The sequence below is a fragment of the Gorilla gorilla genome, chromosome 11 (assembly GCF_029281585.2).
Source record: "Gorilla gorilla gorilla isolate KB3781 chromosome 11, NHGRI_mGorGor1-v2.1_pri, whole genome shotgun sequence".
In the NCBI taxonomy this organism is placed as follows: Eukaryota; Metazoa; Chordata; class Mammalia; order Primates; family Hominidae; genus Gorilla; species Gorilla gorilla.
This window is the reverse complement of record NC_073235.2, coordinates 119,341,553-119,365,302: the sequence shown is the minus strand read 5'-3', so window position 1 is coordinate 119,365,302 and position 23,750 is coordinate 119,341,553. Positions and strand designations below refer to the sequence as shown.

General features: G+C 50.8%; 1 protein-coding gene across 1 annotated transcript; it reads left to right on the top strand.

Moving 5' to 3' along the window:
• Positions 1-254: 254 nt before the first annotated feature.
• Positions 255-23,750, top strand: IGFBP5 (insulin like growth factor binding protein 5). The gene is made up of 4 exons (XM_019022088.3): positions 255-1,386; positions 16,769-16,998; positions 17,617-17,736; positions 18,964-23,750. Exons 1-4 carry the CDS (start codon positions 1,050-1,052, stop codon positions 19,093-19,095), a joined length of 819 nt encoding a protein of 272 aa, XP_018877633.1. The 5' UTR covers positions 255-1,049; the 3' UTR covers positions 19,096-23,750.

Here is a 23,750-nt window from a genome sequence, read left to right as displayed (position 1 = left end):
TCCCCATTCTCGGTAGCCCCAGCCTGTCCCCCTTGCCCCTTTCTTACATTCCGGGGGGAGGAGGGCGCTGTTCAGAGGGGAGGAGGGCGCTGTTCAGGGAGCGAAGGGGAGCCCCCTTGTGTCTAGAAGGCCTCTCCCCACCCCCACCCCGTGTGAGTTTGTACTGCAAAGCTCCTTGGCATCCTTGCCTGAGTTGGGTGTTGGGAAGCTCAAATTGCAGCTACAAACTGGCTGGCAGCCAGGGGCCGGCTATTTAAAAGCGCCTGCTCTCCCGGAGCCCGTAGTCTCTTTGGAAACTTCTGCAGGGGAAAAGAGCTAGGAAAGAGCTGCAAAGCAGTGTGGGCTTTTTCCCTTTTTTGCTCCTTTTCATTACCCCTCCTCCGTTTTCACCCTTCTCCGGACTTCGCATAGAACCTGCGAATTTCGAAGAGGAGGTGGCAAAGTGGGAGAAAAGAGGTGTTAGGGTTTGGGGTTTTTTTGTTTTTGTTTTTTAATTTCTTGATTTCAACATTTTCTCCCACCCTCTCGGCTGCAGCCAACGCCTCTTACCTGTTCTGCGGCGCCGCGCACCGCTGGCAGCTGAGGGTTAGAAAGCGGGGTATATTTTAGATTTTAAGCAAAAATTTTAAAGATAAATCCATTTTTCTCTCCCACCCCCAACGCCATCTCCACTGCATCCGATCTCATTATTTCGGTGGTTGCTTGGGGGTGAATAATTTTGTGGCTTTTTTCCCCCTATAATTCTGACCCGCTCAGGCTTGAGGGTTTCTCCGGCCTCCGCTCACTGCGTGCACCTGGCGCTGCCCTGCTTCCCCCAACCTGTTGCAAGGCTTTAATTCTTGCAACTGGGACCTGCTCGCAGGCACCCCAGTCCTCCACCTCTCTCTACATTTTTGCAAGTGTCTGGGGGAGGGCACCTGCTCTACCTGCCAGAAATTTTAAAACAAAAACAAAAACAAAAAAATCTCCGGGGGGCCCTCTTGGCCCCTTTATCCCTGCACTCTCGCTCTCCTGCCCCACCCCGAGGTAAAGGGGGCGACTAAGAGAAGATGGTGTTGCTCACCGCGGTCCTCCTGCTGCTGGCCGCCTATGCGGGGCCGGCCCAGAGCCTGGGCTCCTTCGTGCACTGCGAGCCCTGCGACGAGAAAGCCCTCTCCATGTGCCCCCCCAGCCCCCTGGGCTGCGAGCTGGTCAAGGAGCCGGGCTGCGGCTGCTGCATGACCTGCGCCCTGGCCGAGGGGCAGTCGTGCGGCGTCTACACCGAGCGCTGCGCCCAGGGGCTGCGCTGCCTCCCCCGGCAGGACGAGGAGAAACCGCTGCACGCCCTGCTGCACGGCCGCGGGGTTTGCCTCAACGAAAAGAGCTACCGCGAGCAAGTCAAGATCGGTGAGCGCGCTCAGTGTGCCAGTCAGTTACGCGGCGCACGGGCGGGGGACACGAGACCGGCTGGGCCCGCGCGCTTTGCGCAGCAAGTGGCTTCGAGCTGGGGTGCAGCTCGGGAGTAGTCGGGGAGGGTCCTTGCACCCCGGAATTGGAGCCCTGGAGGATCCTGCTACCCGGGGAAACTGTCTAGCCGAGTCTATCCCAGCTTTCGCTCTTTCTCCTTCCTCCTTCCTCCTACCCACACCTTGCCCGCCCCCTCCCCCTACTCTGTCCGAATACTGATTCTGAGCTCCTATTCGGTCACAAGGTCCAAATCCCCTGGTACTCTATCTACAGTCTGAAAGAGTGTATGTTACATTATCAACTCCCTCCTCCACCCCCCTCGCGCCCCGCATAGGTTTTTTTTCTGAACTTGGAAAAAAATCTCTTTTGTTAAAATATTATTTTAATTGCGGCCTGGAGAGAGAGGCATTACCCATCTTCTGAGCTAATTCCACCTTTGTCTCTCTTGGCCCCTCCACCCCCGTGCCTCCAGACGTTTCTATCCCTCCACCCCTACACACACACCACAAACACCCCACATCCTTGGTAGCTAATGCCTTTCGGGTGGGAGCCCTGAAGCCCCTCCCATGTGCATAACCATTGCTTTTTATTGAAGATGTTTGCCTGTGGTAACTGGTAAAACATATTTAACTGCAAAATGACTTTTATTTTATCCCAGGAAGGGAAAAAAATACTTCAGGAGTGCGGGGGTGCGGGGTGGGAGTGGGGAAGAGTAGAAAGGAAGGGTTTGGTATTCTGTGCCTGGTGTTCGTTTCTGAATCCAATTCCTTTTCCCCCTCTCCAATTCAGATTTTACCTAGGATGAAAGGTGGACATAGGGCTGGGAGGCAAAAGGGGATGTGAGATTCAGACCTTTCAACTTCCTCGCCTATGCAGATTCCTGGCACCACCACCACCTCCACCCCCGCCCCGCAATTCCTCCCTCCGCAATCCCCCCACCCCGCCCTCCCCAATCTCTTAAACCAGATCACAAGTGGGTGTGGATTAAGTGCATGAGGGGCCCTGGAAACGCAGAATGCAAAATTCAGGGGGCGGAGACAGAAAAGCCACGCACTGGGAGCCTCGCCTCCGCTTGCCCCGCCCCCGGATTGCGCCGCCCCCAAATTCTCGGCGCCAGGAGTCTAGGGTTGAAATGATTGACACAGCTACTTGTTCAATCAGAACAGTTCTACCCCCTTAGACTGAGTTTCTTTTTGGAAAGAGTTACCTGATCTTTAGTTAAAAAAAAAAAAAAAGTTAAATAAACTACATAAAAGTCTGGGTTCTAAGACGTCAAACTGGCTATTGATTCTCTCCAAAAGGGGTTAAAACTTGGCTAAACAATGTTTATTTGGCATAGTTTAGTTACGGAGACAGTTTAGTTACGGGGGCAATCCCCTTCTCCCTCCCTGTCCCTTTCCGTTACTCACGAGCACCCTAACATGAGTTTTCTGAAGTGCAAATTTCAGTCACTATAGTGCAGGAGAGGAGTGCGTCCGCGCTTGCCAGGAGGCCGGAGAGCTTCCTGTGTTCAGCCTCAGTCCCCGCAAACCCTGCAGGGTTTGAGAGGCGCAGGGGCCAGCCCCTCTAGCTTTGCAAGAGGTAGTCGATCTCCAAACCTGCAAAAAGTCGATCTTTTTGCAGGTTGCAGCCTGCAAAAAGAGGAAAAGGGGAGGATGTGCAGGCTCTGGGAACCCCAGAGACCGGCTTGTGAGATTATTTTTATTAAGATCCACTTTTCAAAGGCGGTCCTGCCCGCCTTCATCTTGGGGGATGTGGATTTGGAAAACCCTAGCAGAGGGGGAAAACATTAATTGATTTCCCGGCTTGGAAGCCACCGCCCTGGGTAACAATCCAGTCACACCGAAAGTACGTAAGGTGTCACTCAGCCGCATCCTGGCTCCACTTATTATTTGCCAAGCGTGTAGTGTGATGTGGCTAGTGTGAAGGGTGTACACGCAGGGCGCACGCGCGCGCAATTGCTAGGCGAGCACGGAGGGCGCATCACACACACACAGACACACACACACACACACACGACACTTCAGTCCCAAGCAAGATCCCCTGTAGAATTCCCTGCCGCCCCTTGCTCAACCCCCACCTTCTGAGTGCCTTTGGGCCAACCCGAAGCCGCCTCTTCTACCCGCCCCCTCCCCAGCACTCCTCTCCGACTCCACCCCGCCGAAGGCAGGTGCCCGGCCGGCTGCTGTTGCGGGTTGGCGGCGCTCCACCGCGGCTGGTGCCGACATCTTCCCGAACAGATGGGATGGGAGTGAGCGCTCCTGGAAAGGGTGTTTTAGCCGGACAACCACTGGGCGGGTCCCCAAAAAGTTGGAGATGGTGTAGAGACCGTTCTTAAGGAGAGAGAAATGGACAGAGAGAGGGAGGGTGCCCTTTTGGTCCTTTAGCCAAAATTCCTGCTTCCCAACACACCTCCCACCTCCCTCCTCTCCCCCACCCCCGCCAAAATCTGAGCTTGCAGATATGGATTTGCCCCCTCCCTCCCGCAGTTGCAGCATACACACACACACACACACGCACACACACGACATATTATATCTATATAATGCGTATTATATATTGTATATATGGTATATACTATATTATATATATTTATATGTAACCAAACATGTAGAACCCAAAAAAGGTGCATTTCTGGAATCAGAAATGGGGAGCAGAGGAGAGTGAGGTGGCAGGCAGCCAAAGTCTCTGGGAGGGAAAGGAGAGGGCGGAGGAGAGGGTGTTTTGCTAGGCTGTTGCTGAGCAACTGGAGAGGGAGTGGGCCCGAGAGCAGGGTGCTGAGAGCGAGCCTAGCTCTGCATTTCATTCTGGCCAGTTCAGGAGCAGAGATAGATACGGAAAAAAGAATGTGTGTGAGGCTGGAGGGAGATGAAAGACGGGAGTTATTTGATGGGCAAAGCTCAGTAAATAGCGGTGAGTGGAGGGAGTCAAGGAAGCACTGGGTTTGCTTTCGGGCATTTTTGGTGGGGAATGAGGTTTGATGGGCTGGTCCCCAGCATAGATACCGGGGTTCGGGTAGGTCTCCTCTGTGCTGGTGAGACATTCAGTTTGAGATGTAGGGAGCCGTGGGTTCTGGCTTTCGGTTCTGTCATTAAGAAATGAGACACCGTGGGACAAAAAATAGGCTTCTGGAAAAGAAAGCAAAAGCATTACCTAAATAAAAGTGAATTCAGCCTTTGCTTCTTTGAGGGGTTTGGCCTCCATCACCCTGGCTTCAACTCCAAGCCTGGTCGAAAATGCCATGTTGAAGTCGAGTTCCAGAGTTAGGTTTATTGGCCAAATTTATGTCTGGGTTGAGCAAGATCATGGAAAACTGAAGGAGCCAAATTCCTTTCCCACCCGCACCCCCTCCCTCTGAAACAAGTCTTTGAGAGGATGGCGTGCCCTGAGCCAACCAAAACGGGAGTTGGGAAGACGAGATGGGGCTTTAACTGGACTTTTCTTGCCACCTCCGCCCACCGCCCCCGCCCCCCCCCCACCCCTCCCACCTTTCTGCTGTGTCAGCTCAGACTGGAGGAACAAGCAGAGTTAACCCTAGTGAGAGCTCATATTCTTTCCATTTCTCTTTTTCCCCTTTCTCACCCCTCCCTCCTACTCTTCCCTCCGACTTTCTCCATCCACCACCCCCCCGACCCCCCAGCCCAACTCTAAGGCATCCCCTGAGGGCTTGAGTTTTAAGTCAGAGCAGCTGTGAGTTAGTCCCGGGGCTTGGGCTGGATTTGAGCAGGCAGGTGGGCCTGCAGCTGCAGAGGGTGGACCAGCCTGACCCTAGGAGCCAGAGGTCATCGTGAGGGTTACAGCAAAGGGCATGGGAGCAGGAATTCCCTGCAGAAGCCCTGGCCCCCTTAATGGAGCGAAGAAGAAGCCAGCGGGAAGGGAAGGTAATACTTGTCTAAAGTTTCTACTTTGTGCCTGAGCAATGCCTATGAAACTTTTAAGATATTTAGTGTGTGGAAAATAAAACTCTGGAGAAGAGATCACCACACTCCAGACCCACTACATCCAGAAACTGGAAGAAGATCATAAAGAGCAGGTACCAACCAGGGGCCAGAGCAGAAGGGAAGAGGGTGGGAGAATGGCTGCGTTGAGTCAAGCAGGCGATTTGGAGGGGTTTGTTTAGTTTTACGTTTGCTTTTTCTCTACAGTTGGTCCAAAAGCTGCAATTCCCACAGACTATCCTTAAATTACAATCAGGACATGTTATTCAAAACAGTAAGACTGATTACACATTGATTACATACTTGCAAAAATAAATAATAAAATAAACAAGGATGGCAGTGTAGGCTTCTACTCCCCTCCCCCAATACCAGTGAAATCCCCCCCTTTTATTTCCAGTTTCATTTCTTTCCATAAATTCTGTTATGATGTCATTTCTCTCTCTCTCTCTCTCTTTTCTTAAAAAATATAAATCCAGAGGAGTGACTGAAAATCTCTGTGAGGGGGAGAGGTTATATTCCCACCTTGGCCACTATGCTGTTGGTTTACAGCACCTAACCAAGTTCGTTAGTTAGTGCCTGGCCACTCAGCTTAGCTCAGTCCTAGTGTCTCTCCAGGAATTGTCTGGGTATTGGCCAAAGAATGTTAAAGCTGGAAGGAACCCATAGCCATCATCACAGTCAAGGTCCTAGTTTTAGGATGAAGATACTGAGGCCCTGAGTGGGAAGTCACTTGCCCAAGATGTGGCAGCAGGGTTAGAGGCAGACAAGGGGCTGGGACTCAGCTCTTTCCCGCAGAGGCTCCAGCACTGCATTCAGCCATTCCTGGCTTTCTCGCTAGTCTCACTGGGGCTTATGCCTGGACCTGGGCTAACCTGCAGGGCTAACTGGGGCTAACTGGGGCTAAGGCCTTTGGCAAACACTGCCAGATGCTATCACTCCATGACATAAGAACCCACAATCTGAAGGCGCTCTGTTTTAGGGGCAGTAGGAAAAGGAGTGAAGCGGCCCCAAAGTGGAGAGGGCCACACTCTCTTATTTTCACACTCACTTCTGTCCCTTTTTCTACACAGTCTTGCATACAAGCCTGGCTTAGGCTAGTGGTTTGGTCAGAGAAAGAGGACCAAGAGGGTGTGAAGGAGGGGTGTTCACCCCAGATTTCAGGTCCATGCGCCAAACCTCATTTTCTACATGACAGGAAGCTCTCCTGATGTGGAGAGGCAGGCAGGCCCTGGCTGCCTCTGAGCTGTGCAGCGGCCTGTGGTCTTGAAGAACATGGTGCAGAAGTGGCCCACTTCCAACAGCACAGTCCTCACGTGGTGCCAACAGAAAGCAGAGATGGAGGGAGGGTGTGGTTGGATGGGGTGAGTGCAGTAACTAGGAAGTTCTGCATCCGAAGGAGAGAAGGAAAACCATATACAACCAAAGCTGATAAGGAAGAGAGCATGAGGGCCCCCTGGCTTTCTTTCATAGGCAGGTGTGTCTCAGATCTTTCAGCAGGAGAGGAGAGATGTGCTTCCAGAGGGCAGCTGGGGACTTCTGGTTGTGCTGCAGGAAGTGCTGAGACCCATTCTAATACATCCTGGAGGCCGTGGCAGCTCCTCCTTCTGAGATGCTTAGGAAGGAGGCAGATAAGATAGGCCCCTTTTTCCGGTAAGTCAGACCTGCCGGGTGAACTATAGGAACATTTTAAATGAACTCAGTTATCTCATGTTTGACCCCTCAACCTAAACCATCAGGCCCCTTTCCCTGGCCTAAAATAAGGTCCCACTGAATCTGCACTCAGAGCCAGGCCTCAGATGACCTCTGCTGATTCTCTGAGTTGTTTTATGTGGGTTCCAGTTATCCCGAACTGGGACTGCGACATCCCTCTGTCACCTCAGCCAGGATGACTCTTCTTCCAGATCATTTAGAACAGCACTTCCAATTGAAACATAATACAAGCCATATTTGTCATTTTTAATTTCCTGGTAGCCACATCTTTTTTAAAAAGGTAAAAAAACCAGGGAAATTAATTGTAATAATACATTTTAACTGAATATATCCAAAATATCCTTTCACCACATGCTCAAAATAAAACAATTATAATGAGATATTTTACATTCTTTCCTTCATATTTAGCCTTTGAAATCCAGTGTTTTTTACACTTACAGCTCATCTCAATTCAGACACTAAATTTTCATTGGAAATACTTGATCTGTATTTAGATTTCATAAAATTTACAGTTGAAAAAGCAGAGTCACATACCTGAGGCATTCCAAACATACTTTAAAATCTTTCCAATAACTGAGTTGAGTATCTGTTTTTAAATTTAAACTAATTAAAATTAAATAAAAATTAAATAAATTTTAAAATGTGGTTCCTCAGTTCCCCGGGCCACATTTCAGATGTTCAGTATGTATCTGCACATGGTTAATGGCTACCAGCAAACCCCTCTCTCACCTGAGAAGGGAACTGCTGTCCCCACTCTTTCCTTTTGCTCCCAAAGACTCAAAAAAGGGGAGTCAGCTTTTGTTGACAGACAGGGCTCCCTTGTTTGGTCCCTAGCAGAGCCTGGGCACCTTCTTAGGGGCCTCAGGAGAGAAGCGTAAACCCTACTTCCTCCCTGCCGCCCCCTTCTGGTCATGCAGAACTTTGGGGGGATGTGGCTGTGGCTGGCAGTGTTCTGAACTGGCTGTGATGGGTCATGATGGGAAAGTGGCCAGGAGAAAAGCTGCCCAGTGCTTCCTCCAGAGGTTGCTCTCCACCTATCCCCCCACCATTACCTTCTCATTTGGGGAATGTATGAGGAACAGACAGACACTTCTACTAAGCATGCTCCCCCTTCCCCAACTCTAAAAGAAGCTTGGCTGGAGATTCTCAGCCAGGGACTTGTGCATCAGCGTGTATTTCCTATGTGTACAGTTATCGCCAGCTGCTTCCCAGGGACCAAGAAATGTGAACCAGAGTCACAACCCCAAATCCTAGTTTGGCATCAGAAAACAACAAGGAGCCTCTCTTTACCTCTGGTCTCTGGACAGTGGGGCAGATGTAAGGGGGACCTCAGCCCCTTATTCTGTGAGGTGTCACCTTCCCACCTGTGGCATCTACACTGTGGAGGGCGGTGGGCCCCCTTTTCTCTATATATCTTCAGGGAAGGAGACTAAGTGCCCTTAACGCAGCATGAAGGAATGGGGTTAGGCAGAGGAAGGACTCCCAGGGGGAGCTCTCTAAGTGGAGACGGGTCCACAGAGCACCTGTGCCAAGTCCTCACCTGGTGGTGGCCAACAGACCCCCAGAGACAAAGGTCGAGCCAACACTTTCTGGCAGACCTTCCTGCAGTCCAAGGAGCCTTAGATCTTGTGGTCTACAAGTAGGCGTCTCTCAACCAGGTGTCACAGCAACCAAATTTTTAGTTGATGACTGGAACTAGGGAGGTGGTAGGAAACAGCACTACAAAGGCAGAGACCTGTTCTGAGAGTGAATTAGCATGCATCACCCTGATTAATCCTCAGAATATAATGGAGAAGGGGCCATTGCCATCCTCCCCATAACACAGGTGAGAAAACTGAATTGGAAAGAGGAAGAAGAAAGTAAGGTCTTTGGGAGGCTGAGGTGGGTGGATCACGAGCTCAAGAGATCAAGACCATCCTGGGCGTGGTGCTGCATGCCTTTAGTCCCAGCTACTCAAGAGGCTGAGGCAGGAGAACCATTTGAACCTGGGAGGAGAGGGTTGCAGTGAGCCAAGATCATGCCACTGCACTCCAGCCTGGCGACAGAGTGAGACTCCGTCTCAAAAAAAAAAAGGAAAGGTCAAAGTAAATCTGTACCAAGGTTTGTTTATTTATTTATTTTTAGAAACAAGGTCTCACTCTGTCACCCAGGCTGGAGTGCAGTGGCACAATCAGGGCTCACTGCAGCCTCCAACTCCTGGGTTCAAGCCATCCTCCCTTCTCAGACTCCCCATTGCTAGGACAATAGGTGCACACTGCCACACCCGGCTAATATTTCATTTTATGTAGAGATGGGGTCTTGCTGTGTTGCCAAAGCTGCATCAAGGTTTACTGAGCTATTGTCAACTGCTTCGTCTTCCTCCCAGAAAGGGCAGCTGAAGGTTTAGGGTGGCACAGTTTGCTGTACCTATTCAGTAGTGGAGCTGGGATTTGAACCCAGGTGGTCTGGTTCCTGATTCTGAATGGTTATCCACTATACTACATGGTGTCTGTATTTCTCTGGTAAGGATAGAGATATATTCCCAGCTTGGCCAGCTTTGCTGTTGGTTTAGAGTACCTAACCATGCTATTTCTCCCGGCCTAAAATGGGGTAGGGGGGCTCAGCTGCATACACCTATAGCCCTCATCATCCAGTCAGTAGTTCTCTAAGTCTGCTCAACTCCCCTCCGGGGTCTTCCTCCTGGCTTTCCTCCATTCTTACAGCTGCTTTTTAGGATGATAGCTTTGGGGTTTTTTTTTTTCTTAAAAGGTTAGTGCTCATTTCCTCCTCAGCCCATAATTCAGGTTAAAAAGAACCCGGAACATGCATGCCTATTTCTGACGATCGAGTAAAAACAAAAACAAACAAACAAAAAACAAAAACAAAAAAAAATGTCTTCTGAGAGAGACTGGCGCCAGGCAGCTGCTGGTCAGAGATGGGATGGGTAGGAAAAGCAATGATGTTGCCGCTTCCCTGGAAGTGTCCACAGCACCTTCCCCCTGCGCCCCTGCCACAACCACTGTGGCCTTTCTCCTTCTGCAAATGCACACACACAAGCGCAGAAAAGCCATTTGACATCCACAGCTGGGAAACAGACTTCAAGAGACTGAGACATGTCTTACATTTTTTAAAACAGTGAACAGCCAATCCCTCATGCTTCCACCAGCCTTGTGTTGTAGGGAGGAGCTGGTGGCTGCAAGTTGGCTAGGGACCTAGGGTTGGCAAGGGAGGAGGGGGACTGCAGAACATTCTAGACTGGGCCTCAGTATTTTCATCCATACCCAGGCACAAGTCAGTGCCGTCAGGCCAGCACTGACTAGGACTTTCTGCAATGATGGAAGCATTGTAGGTCTGCAGTGTCCATATGTGGCCACGAAGTCCTTGAAATATGGCTAGAGTGACTGAGGAGCTGAATTTTTCATTTTATTTAATATTTATTTAAATAGCCACATTGGCTAGTGGCTACTATATTAAATATATACATTTTTTTTTTTGTCACACTATTGCCCAGGGGGGAGTGTAGTGGCACGATCTTGGCTCACTGCAACCTCCACCTCCCAGGTTCAAGTGATTCTCCTGCCTCAGCTTCCCGAGCAGCTGGGATTACAGGCACACACCACCATGCCCGGCTGATTTTTTATTTTTAGTAGAGACAGGGTTTTACCATGTTGGCCAGGCTGGTCTTGAACTCCTCACCTTGTGATCCAACCGCCTTGGCCTCCCAAAGTGCTGGGATTACAAGCGTGAGCCACCATGCCTGGCCTAAGTAGTACATTAATATATAGTAGCCTTAGGCCAAGGAGAAGCCCAGTGAATCCAGGAGCACCCCTGCTGTTTCTCACACCCATGATGCTCATCTGTCTGCTTCCCTGTGCCCTGCGGCAGGGTTATCTTGCTTCAGGGCAGGGGCATGGATGAGATAACCTCCCAAGGCACGCACTGGGCTCTAAGCCCCAGCTTATATTACAGAAATACTTCCAGACCTACTTCTCTTTGCCTCTTGGGCAGATTTACACATCTCTCCATTTAAAGGTTATTTATTGAATACTATATGCTGGTGAGACAAAGAGAAATGACAAAGCTCTGCCCGTAAGAAGTTGGCTGTTTAAATTCCACAGGGGGGACTAGAATGAAACCCAGAAGAAATTCAGCTCCCTTTTTCATTCTTTGTAGAGAGATTCTAGGCGTCCTCATCTTATCTTCTGTCTAGAAAAGGAGATGGGAGAATCTCCTCAGGTCTGGGTGGCCTGGCAAAGCCCGACACTCTTCCTGGACTGTGAATTTCAAGGATGCCTCTGTTTCTTCGATTTTTGTAAGCTAAGGCACAATATCTGGGTCACCTAGTTTTCTCTTACAATTGATTATTAGGTCAAGCGAGATAGAGTGATAAACTAACAGCAGCCCAGGAACAGGCTGTTAATAGCAGCGGGGTGTAACTAAGAGGTCCGGGGGTGGGGGGGTTTAGATTTTAGGCAGGCAGGTCTCCTGGATCCATCCATTGCTGTGACCAGCAAGCAAGGTGGAGTCAGAACCCTTCAGACTCTGCTGGAAGAGAACAGCCATGGCAAAAGGGCAGGTTTGGAGAAAGTGGTTGAGCTTGGGCAGGGTACATGCGTTGTGCAATTGTGCAGCATGGAGTATTTCTCACCCTAAGATGCCTCTGGGTCTGTAGCAGCTGGGCTTGCATCATGACACTCTCTGTGTTTGCCAGGACACAGAGAATGGTGCAATCCTCAAACACGTGTTCATGTTACCATGGGGAGAGGCCGATGTACTGTGTGTGCCTCTGTGGATGCTGCTGCACTGGGGTGTATGGGGAACTCCTTATGAATGAAAGAGGACTGAGTTGGCCACCCAAATGTGGCAGGGGCTAGAGGCATTGGAGAGCCAGTGGGAAGGACTGGAGGTATTATATAGAAGCCAGAGATTTAGATCCCACCCCAAAGGTAAATACTGTATCCAGATAATATTATCAGCATCCCCTCCCTTAGTCATTGAATAGGATTATGAAGGTAAGGTCTGGCCTCCATAGATCCCAGCAGGAGAAATGGATGCTGAGCATTCCACATTTCCCATCCTGTGCAAAAACCTCTCAGAACAGCATCTCATGGGCGGGGAAGTCTGGAATATGTCTCCCTTCCTGGATCATTTTCCAGTTGCAGGTTACAGAAACAGCAGAATGCCATGCACAAACAAGCCCTGTTCCCCTCTCCCTCACCTGCCTTCACTCTCCCACACATGGGTTCTCTCCGGGCCTCGCTTGTTTGTCTCCCTGACTCTTTAAATATATCCTGCAGACACACAAACAGAAGGAAGGGATTTATTTGAATGATTATTGCAGAAGTAGGAGAGGGAGGCACCCAAATTCCAGATTTATTTTTTCTTTGAGACAGGGTCTCACTCTGTCCCCCAGGCTAGAGTGCAGTGGAGCTATCAAAGTGGAGCAATCATGGCTCACCTCAGCCTCAGCCTCAACCTCCAATCTCCAACCTCCTACCTCCCGGGCTCAAGCAATCCTCTGGTCTCAGCCTCCTGAGTTTCTCAGACTAGAGGCGCACGCCTCTATGCCCAGCTAATTTTTGTGGTTTTTTTTGTAGAGACGGGGTTTCACTATGTTGTCCAGGCTGGTCTCGAACTCCCGGGCTCAGGCAATCCACTCACCTTGGCCTCCCAAAGTGCTGGGATTAGAGATATGAGCCACCGCTCTCAATTCCAAATTCCAGATTTTAAAAACACTTCCAGGCCGGGCGTGGTGGCTCACGCCTGTAATCCCAGCTCTTTGGGAGGCCAAGGCGGGCGGATCACGAGGTCAGGAGATCGAGACCATCCTGGCTAACACGGTGAAACCCTATCTCTACTAAAAATACAAAAAATTAGCCGGGCGTGGTGGCAGGCGCCTGTAGTCCCAGCTACTCGGGAGGATGAGGCAGGAGAATGGCGTAAACCCAGGAGGCGGAGCTTACAGTGAGCCGAGATCGCGCCACTGCACTCCAGCCTGGGCGACAGAACGAGACTCTGTCTCAAAAAAAAAAAAACAACAAAAAAACCAAAAAAACAAAAACACGCTTCCAGTCCCTAGAAGTGTGCCCATGCTGTGTGGGTGTCAGTCTCCCACGCCCTCTGCTGGCCACATGGAGATATTGACCTGTTTGTCAAACAGGTTCCAGAGCAGACTGTTGAGTTCTTTTGCTGTTCACGTGCAGAACAATCTTCACCAGGAAGTCCTCCCGGGTATCCTGCCTAGATCCCTTCTGCAACCTCAGTTCATTTTCTCTTGATGAAATAGCTCCAGAGTAGCCAGTCTACTTGTTCCTTCTTGTTTTATCTAAAACGTAAAGCCTTCCAAAATTGAAAGCCTATTTATGACTCAGCCACAGAGCAGCTGAGTCGGGCTAGCTGCTTCTGGCACTCAGCTCCAGTCTTACTTTCCAGCCCTTTAATCTCCGTGGCTCTGCCCTGGCTCCCCTCCAAGTTTCCGCTGTCTCTCTGGAGCCTACAGGTGACCACAAGACCCTGATTAGTATCTTCAACACTGGACTCTGCTGCTGCCTAAGGAATAGGTCCCATGGGGTTAAGTGGCACCAGAAACCGGGAGGCACATCAAAATGTTAAGCCTGCTCTTCAGAAGCAGCCAAAAAGCTTGCAAAGCTGGGGAAGGTGTGCCCTCAGGAGACTCGCCTTGGGGAGGCTGGGAAAAGGAGAGAGTTTGCAAAAGCATTTTGAGTTCCTTAAATGAAGAGAGATACAAGAATCTACATTCTGTATGCCAGTATCATGGTTGCTTGGCCCCGGGGCAGTACTTGAACACTTTCAAAGAAAAGAGTAAGAGAGGTCAAAATAAATTTACCCCAAGGTTTATCAAACCGTTGTCAACAGCCCCACCCCCCTCCCAGAAAGGGTGACTGAAGGTTAAGGACAGCCCACAGCACTTCTTAGAAAAAGTCCCAAAAGGTGTAAGGTCTTGAGAAGAGCTGTTGAGGGAAGGCTGTGGGCCACCATGCTTCTGTGTCCCCCAAGGCCAAAGAGAGAATAAGCTAAAATGACAGCTGGAAAAGGGCACCCTCTGACCAAATGGACAGAGCCTCCCCCAACAGGTAGCCAGAGGAGGATGGAATGGCACCCCCATTTCAGATGTCCTTAAGAACTAGAGAGATAGATGCTTATTTCTGCTTGGACACAGGGGGATGGACTAAATGGCCTACGGAAAGGATTTCAGGAACTGCTACACCAGCCACAGGAGAGAAGCCAGCTTCCCAGGCTGTCTCCCCTTGAAGAGGTGACAATGTGTTGGCTCTCCAGGCCAGGCTGGGGCAGCCCACTGAAGGAGACGCATAGACGCATGAGCTGGTCAGCAGCCAGCCCACTCCCCCACCTGCCCTCACTTTATCCAGTTACAATCTTGATTGAGGAAGGGGTCCAGGCTTCTCCAATCTGAACCCCTTCCAGGCTTTCAGTAGCCACCATATCCTGTCTGCCCCTCCCCCCACAGTAGTCAACTACTTTTTGAGGATTAAAATGCATGGTGATGCTGAGGTTGAGTGGCACGGCTCCAGTCCCTCAATAAGATGGGGCCCAAAAGCCCTTCTGTGCAATGGTTAGCACTCCCTCTCCTTACTCCCTCTTCTCCAAGATCTGAGCCTTGGGGTGAGGCCTGTGTTACTAGATAACGGAGCCCCAGCCTTTCAATTTGTACAAAGTCCCCAAACCAGCCATGCTTCTCCCTTCCTCCTGCCAATCTCACTTGCACTACAACCAAGAAAAGTCAGTTTACCCCAGAACATAACCCTTTTAACTAATCCCTAGAATCCTTCATTCCACCTACCAGAGATGTCACCCTATTGATGAGTCATCACAGCAGGGTCTGATAGAGCAGAATCGAGGTACTGGGACATCAAGACATGACTGGGAAGAGGGGGTGAGAGGCCAGAAGGGGTACCAGGATTCTCAGGTTGAATTTTATTTAGGAAAAGCCCACCCACCACCTTGCTATTTGCTTTCCCCAAGTCATCATCTTCCTCTCCAGTAATTACGTCCCTTCCTTTCCTGTGAATAAATACCCAAAGCAACTCACCATCAGGAACGCTGCGAACCTTTGGAGGCTTCTTTAGGGCAGGGACCTTCTCTGCCAAGGCCTTAAAGACCAGATACCTATTTCATTAGACTTGACAAATCCTGAGCCAAGAGAGAAACAGATGCTTGGGTGCTTCCTGCCACCTGCCATCCTGCCCAGGTTAGGCCAGGTGTCCAAATGCCTTTCATAACTCACACCTGGAACTTGCCCAGGGCTGCAAGCTCAGAAGTCAGGTTCTATACCTGCCTAGAGGCATAAAACAGCGCCTTCTCAAAAAAGCTTCTCTTTCCTTGCACCCCCCCCCCCTCCCCACTTCCTGGAATTCTACCCACTTCTGTTCCCCATCCCAGATGTCTGGCGGTCACTGTTCCTGGACATCCCAGTGATCATGGAGTAGATGGAGAACAGAATTTTCTTTCACCTCATTTCAGTTATTTAAGGTCACTCAAAGCTCTATTTTCTCTTTCCAGTATTTGAAAAAAGAGGGAGGCAATGAAGACAGGGCCCCCCACCTCCACTCACCCCTGCATCTGGTCCCACTGTGAGGCATCCTGGCCACATGCTGCCCGCCTGGAAACAACAATCTAAAGTTCCCCCATTCTGGTTCCTCTGAGGCTGGGGGAGGTCAAGGATCTGAGAGGAGAAGGGGACCCAGGGATGGATGCCTATGAGATCAGAATTTAGGGGAAAACTGCGCACCAAGAAAAGGCTGGACGGGTGGAATTAAGGATCAACAAATACATCAACGAAGTCTTACTTCTCTAAAGGTCAAAAGCCAGCTAAGTATAGACTGTCACCAAGCCACTCCTATATATAACTGTCCCGGTCTCAGCCAGCTGTCGGCCTCTCTCAGTCCAGAGCTGAGTAACGTCCCAGCCTCCCAGGCCCCCGAGCACGGCGCCAGTTCTGAGCCAGAGCAGGAGCGAGGCCTCCGACTTCCACTTGGCCCCACGCCGGTCCCCTCCGGGCCTACATTTCTGGCTCTCCCCTCCCCTCCTCCTGCCGCTTATGAAGGTCCTCACCACCCTGCTGCTCCAGACCCCAGGACCCCCTCCTCCTAGGTTCCCCAGGTCCAAAGAGACCTCAACATCCAGCAGCTCTGAAAGTGCAAAGATCTCACTAACAGGACAGCCTTTGCCCTTCTCGTCCACGCCGTGACTGTGTCATCTTCCTCCATGGGCCCAGATTCCCGGGTTCCTACTTCTCAGCCCCACCTCCAGCCATGTCCCATCTACTTGGCCATCCCACAGCAAGCAAACCGCTCACTGCCACCTTCATCCTTGCAGAGGCCATTTTCCTCGCCCTTCCTCCTTCCTGCCCCCAGAAAGCCCGCTCTGTCCTCACCCATCAGTCCGTCAGTCTCTCGATTCTCCTCCTCTGTGAAGTCTCCCTGCCTGCACTCTCTGCTTGACTCCAAGCATGCCAGAAACTTCCTGCCACTTAAATGAGCATTCCCTCTGCTTCCTGGTTCTTATTCCCCTGCTTTCAGGGTGTGCTCCAGGAGGGCAGAGACACATCTGCTTCAGCCTTTATTACTCCCCTCACCCCAAACTGCCCAGCCCTGGGCTCTGGCCGTGTGCACCTTGGCCCACGGGAGCTGACCCTCCGGCTCCTTCTCCTGCAGAGAGAGACTCCCGTGAGCACGAGGAGCCCACCACCTCTGAGATGGCCGAGGAGACCTACTCCCCCAAGATCTTCCGGCCCAAACACACCCGCATCTCCGAGCTGAAGGCTGAAGCAGTGAAGAAGGACCGCAGAAAGAAGCTGACCCAGTCCAAGTTTGTCGGGGGAGCTGAGAACACTGCCCACCCCCGGGTCATCTCTGCACCTGAGATGAGACAGGAGTCTGAGCAGGTGCATCTCGGGGATTCCCTCATTCCCTCCTGGCTTTTGACCTTTTCCTGCATCTGAATGGACATTCATGGCGGCAGGAGGTGCTAGGCTAGACCCAGCAGAGGACCTACAGCCCACCATGTGGCTCAGCTTAGGACGTGGGAGTAGAGTTTCCAGAGCATACACTTGTCAGGGCCAAGGGCTTGTGCAAGTAAGTGGGAATAGAGGCGGTGCTCATTTGAGGAGAGTGTGTGCCAGCCCAGCGGCCACGTACCAGGTACCTGGGCCCTGCAGCTGTGTCCAGTACAAGGCAGAGACTGAATATTCTCCTACAGCATCTAGAGATGGGCACCTCTGGACATTGTTACTCAGCAGAAGAGAAAAGCTGCAGGGGAGGGGGTGGCCTGGAACACAAAAGAGAAAGTATGGCTCCGTACCTGGCCAAAGGCAGGCTTTGTATGATCCCAGCGCACGTGACAGGTGACAGGGAGGAAAGATCTTTGGTAGCAGATGATTAGAACCAAAGGTGGTGACTTTCCTCCAGAGACCGTTCAGCCCCCACCCCCTGGGCCATTCGTCAGCGCAGCTGGGTGGTTTTCCCTTGGTCTCGCCACACCTCTCACCCTCCTGTCCACACAGGGCCCCTGCCGCAGACACATGGAGGCTTCCCTGCAGGAGCTCAAAGCCAGCCCACGCATGGTGCCCCGTGCTGTGTACCTGCCCAATTGTGACCGCAAAGGATTCTACAAGAGAAAGCAGGTACGTCCCCTGCCCTGAGCTCCCAGGCTCAGACTGCTCCAAATATGGCACCTGCCAGGAAACTCCACCTTGGGCAAGTGCCTAAGGTTTCCACCGCTAACCACTTAGTGTTTCCCAGGCCTCAGATACCCATTCATATACCACGATCATGACTTTCCACATTCCCTACTATGCTGTAATCCATTTCTTCATTCTCTCCTATGCGGTAATCCACTATGCTATCCACAGGCCGCCTTAGCTACATGAATTCCTTGCAAAAGGTAACTCTGTAACACTATCGCACAGCACGTATCATTGGTGCACCGCACACTCAGGAATTTAAACCATATTTTCTCTGTGAACCACCTGAAATCAGCTCATGTCCCTTCACAGCCAGGCTCTCCTTTGGGCAATGGTTCTTACATTTCCAAGGGCATCCGATCCCTGGAGGGCATGGCTGATGGCTGGGCCCCACCCCTGCAGTTTCTGATTGGTAGACCTGGGGTGGACTCCGGCGTGGACACATGACCCTGATGCTGCTTTAAGGGCACCAATAATCTAAACGTAAGAGCCAGGCCACACTGGGGCAAATCTTGGCTCTGCCACTTACTAGCTGTGTCCTGTTACTCACCATTTAATGTCTCTGTGCCTCCAGACCCTTGTGTAAAATGGAGAATGAGGAGTGAGTGATTGGTCTTTGTAAAGCACTTAGAACAGTACCTACTGCCTACCAAACGTTGAGTGGTGTCTGGTACATGATAACACCACAAATGATGCCTCCTTCTGTTATTATTATTACCATCATCATTATTATTGGATCATAACTCTCTTGAGAATCCCTGCAGAGTTTCAGGTTGGGGGAACTCAAATGGGTAATATTTAAAAAGGGACTATAAGCCAGGCATAGTGGCTCACACCTGTAATCCCAGCTACTGGGGAGGCTGAGGCAGGAAGATCACTTGGGCTCAGGAGTTTTAGACCAACCTGGGCAACATAATGGGATCCCATGTCTGAAAAAAAAAGGAAAGAAAGGGATTGAAGGAGCTAGCCAAGGGTAGGCTGCCTAAATTCACATTTTCCCTGGGTCTTTCCATGAAATAGGGACACCAGAAACCCAAGGGTCGGGTCTAGTGCCCTCAACTCTCTGGGGATGAGAGTCTTGCCTTGGGGTAGAGAAGAGGCAGGGCAGGGAGGAGCAGAGCCCCAGGGTGCGGCCGTCCTCACCGCCTGTTGCTCTACTCACCCCAGTGCAAACCTTCCCGTGGCCGCAAGCGTGGCATCTGCTGGTGCGTGGACAAGTACGGGATGAAGCTGCCAGGCATGGAGTACGTTGACGGGGACTTTCAGTGCCACACCTTCGACAGCAGCAATGTTGAGTGATGCGTCCCCCCCCAGCCTTTCCCTCACCCCCTCCCACCCCCAGCCCCGACTCCAGCCAGCGCCTCCCTCCACCCCAGGACGCCACTCATTTCATCTCATTTAAGGGAAAAATATGTATCTATCTATTTGAGGAAACTGAGGACCTCGGAATCTCTAGCAAGGGCTCAACTTCGAAAATGGCAACAACAGAGATGGAAAAAGCTAAAAAGACACCCCCCCCCCTTTAAATGGTTTTCTTTTTGAGGCAAGTTGGATCAACAGAGAAGGGAAGAGAGGAAGAACGAGAGGAAGAGAAGGGAAGGAAGTGTTTGTGTAGAAGAGAGAGAAAGACGAATAGAGTTAGGAAAAGGAAGACAAGCAGGTGGGCAGGAAGGAAATGCACTGAGACCAGGGAGGGGCCCAACTTTCACGTCCAGACCTGGCCTGGGGTCGGGAGAGGTGGGCGCTAGAAGATGCAGCCCAGGATGTGGCATTCAATGACACTATTGGGGTTTCCCAGGATGGATTGGTCAGGGGGAGAAAGGAAAAGGCAAAACACTCCAGGACCTCTCCCGGATCTGTCTCCTCCTCTAGCCAGCAGTATGGACAGCTGGACCCCTGAACTTCCTCTCCTCTTACCTGGGCAGAGTGTTGTCTCTCCCCAAATTTATAAAAACTAAAATGCATTCCATTCCTCTGAAAGCAAAACAACTTCATAATTGAGTGATATTAAATAGCGAGGTTTTCGGAAGCAGATCTATGAATATGAAATACATGTGCATATTTCATTCCCCAGGCAGACATTTTTTAGAAATCAATACATGCCCCAATATTGGAAAGACTTTTCTTCCAGGGTGACTACAGTACATGCTGAAGCGTGCAGTTTCAGCCCTCATTTAATTCAATTTGTAAGTAGCGCAGCAGCCTCTGTGGGGGAGGATAGGCTGAAAAAAAAAAGTGGGCTTGTATTTATCTACAAGACTCCATATAGTCATATATAGGCATATAAATCTATTCTTTTTCTTTGTTTTTTTCTTCCTTTCTTTCAAAGGTTTGCATTAACTTTTCAAAGTAGTTCCTATAGGGGCATTGAGGAGCTTCCTCATTCTGGGAAAACTGAGAAAACCCATATTCTCCTAATACAACCCGTAATAGCATTTTTGCCTGCCTCGAGGCAGAGTTTCCCGTGAGCAATAAACTCAGCTTTTTTGTGGGGCACAGTACTGGATTTGGCAGTGATTCCCCACGTGTGTTCATCTGCACCCACCGAGCCAGGCAGAGGCCAGTCCTCCGTGGTGCACACAGCACACGCCTCAGTCCATCCCATTTTAGTCTTTAAACCCTCAGGAAGTCACAGTCTCCGGACACCACACCACATGAGCCCAACAGGTCCACGATGGATCCACCAGTCCCACCCCAGCCTTTTCCTTTCATCTGAACAGAATGTGCATTTTTGGAAGCCTCCCTCACTCCCCATGCTGGCAGAGCAGGAGGGAGACTGAAGTAAGAGATGGCAGAGGGAGACGGTGGCAAAAAGGTCTAGATGCAGGAGAACAGTAAGATGGATGGTTCCGGCCAGAGTCGATGTGGGGAGGAACAGAGGGCTGAAGGGGCAGGGGGCTGACTGTTCCATTCTAGCTTTGGCACAAAGCAGCAGAAAGGGGGAAAAGCCAATAGAAATTTCCTTAGCTTCCCCACCATATGTATTTTCTGGGATTTGAGAGGAAAGAGAGGAAAATGGGGGAATGGGTTGCAAAATAGAAATGAGCTTAATCCAGGCCACAGAGCCAGGGAAGGTGAGTAACTTTAGGAGGGTGCTAGACTTTAGAAGCCAGATAGGAAGAATCAGTCGAAACTGGCCATGCTTTGGAAGGGACAAGACTATGCGCTCTGCTGCCCACCTTCAGCCTGCAACGAGGGACTGAGGCCCACGAGTCTTTCCAGCTCTTCCTCCATTCTGGCCAGTCCCTGCATCCTCCCTGGGGTGGAGGATGGAAGGAAAGCTGGGACAAGCAGGAAACGCATGATTCAGGGATGCTGTCACTCGGCAGCCAGATTCCGAACCAAGAAAACTCCCATTCTCCAATGACTTCCTCAACCAATGGGTGGCCTTGTGACTGTTCTTTAAGGCTGAAGATATCCAGGAAAGGGGGCTTGGACACTGGCCAAGGAGACCCCTTCGTGCTGTGGACACAGCTCTCTTCACTCCTTGCTCATGGCATGACACAGTGGAGACCGTCTCCAACAACGAATTTGGGGCTACGAAGAGGAATAGCGAAAAAGCAAATCTGTTTCAACTGATGGGAACCCTATAGCTGTAGAACTTGGGGGCTATCTCCTATGCCCCTGGACAGGACAGTTGGCTGGGGACAGGAGAAGTGCTCAATCTTCATGAGACAAAGGGGCCCGATAGGGCCAGCAGCCACAAGGACTTGACCTGCCGAGTCAGCATGCCCCGTCTCTCTGCACAGCTGTCCCCTAAACCCAACTCACGTTTCTGTATGTCTTAGGCCAGTATCCCAAACCTCTTCCACGTCACTGTTCTTTCCACCCATTCTCCCTTTGCATCTTGAGCAGTTATCCAACTAAGATCTGCCAAGTGGATACTGGGGTGCCACTCCCCTAAGAAAAGACTGAGCCAGGAACTACAAGCTCCCCCCACATTCCTCCCAGCCTGGACCTGATTCTTGAGAGGGGCTCTCTCTTCACGGACTGTGTCTGGACTTTGAGCAGGCTTCTGCCCCTTGCGTTGGCTTTTTGCTGCCAGCCATCAGGTGGGGGATTAGAGCCTGGTGTAAGTGCGCCAGACTCTTCCGGTTTCCAAAGTTCGTGCCTGCAAACCCAAACCTGTGAGTCTCTTCTGCATGCAGGAGTTTCTCCTGGGCAGCTGGTCACTCCCTAGAGAAGCTGGGCCTTCATGGACACATGGAACTAAGCCTCCCAAATGGGAGGTCTGGCTGAGCCCAGGGTGGGGAGATCCTGGGAAGGGAGGCACTGGAGGAAGACGGCACCTCTTCCCCCATGGCAGGGTGTGAGGGAGGCAGGTTTGGAATGGTGCGAGTATGGCAATCTAAGCAGGGGTCTCTTTGACTCCAGGCTGGACTTTGGCCGACTGTCTGCTCACCCAGAGACCTTGGACTCCGGGCTATCCATGGCTCCGAATCTAAGTGCTGCCCATTCCCACACTCACACCCACAGAAGGTCTCTCCCATCCCCTTTAGATTCGAGCCTCACTCCGGCAGTGGGGAAGATGCCTCTGTCTTTCCCACGACTGCCAGGAGATAGGGAAGCCCAGCCAAGACTGACCCTCCTTCCTCCAGCCTGCCCTGACCCACCCGGCAAAGCAGGGCACATGGGGAGGAAGAGACTGGAACCTTTCTTTGACAGCCAGGCCTAGACAGACAGGCCTGGGGACACTGGCCCCATGAAGGGAGGAAGGCAGGCGCACGAGGTCCAGGGAGGCCCTTTTCTGATCATGCCCCTTCTCTCCCACCCCATCTCCCCACCACCACCTCTGTGGCCTCCATGGTACCCCCACAGGGCTGGCCTCCCCTAGAGGGTGGGCCTCAACCACCCTGCTCCCACCACGCACCAGTTAGTGAGACAGGGCTGCCACGGCAACCGCCAAGCCCCCCTCAAGGTGGGACAGTACCCCGGACCCATCCGCTCACCCCTGAGAGGGCTCCGGCCCAGAATGGGAACCTCAGAGAAGAGCTCTAAGGAGAAGAAACCCCATAGCGTCGGAGAGGACATGTCTGGCTTCCGAGAGAAAGGAGGCTCCGTTTTGCAAAGTGGAGGAGGGACGAGGGACAGGGGTTTCACCAGCCAGCAACCTGGGCCTTGTACTGTCTGTGTTTTTAAAACCACTAAAGTGCAAGAATTACATTGCACTGTTTTCTCCACTTTTTATTTTCTCTTAGGCTTTTGTTTCTATTTCAAACATACTTTCTTGGTTTTCTAATGGAGTATATAGTTTAGTCATTTCACAGACTCTGGCCTCCTCTCCTGAAATCCTTTTGGATGGGGAAAGGGAAGGTGGGGAGGGTCCGAGGGAAAGGGGACCCCAGCTTCCCTGTGCCCGCTCACCCCACTCCACCGGTCCCTGGTCGCCAGCCGGAGTCTCCTCTCCACCGCCACTGTCACACCGTAGCCCACATGGATAGCACAGTTATCAGACAAGATTCCTTCAGATTCCGAGTTGCCTACCGGTTGTTTTTGTTGTTGTTGTTGTTGTTGTTTTTCTTTTTCTTTTTTTTTTTTGAAGACAGCAATAACCACAGTACATATTACTGTAGTTCTCTATAGTTTTACATACATTCATACCATAACTCTGTTCTCTCCTCTTTTTTGTTTTCAACTTTAAAAACAAAAATAAACGATGATAATCTTTACTGGTGAAAAGGATGGAAAAATAAATCAACAAATACAACCAGTTTGTGAGAAAAAAAAAAAAAAAAAAAGCCGAAAAAAAAAAAAACCACCTGAATGCGGAAGAGCTCGGCTCCTGTTTAGCATTTTGTACTTAAGGAAATAAAAAACCAACAAAGGATCTCACATTTTCTTAAAAAGTGAAGATTGCTGTATACTATTTATTCAACTTATAATTTATGTTACTCCTTGATCTTTGTCTTTTGTCATGACAAAGCATTTATTTAATAAAGTTATGCATTCAGTTA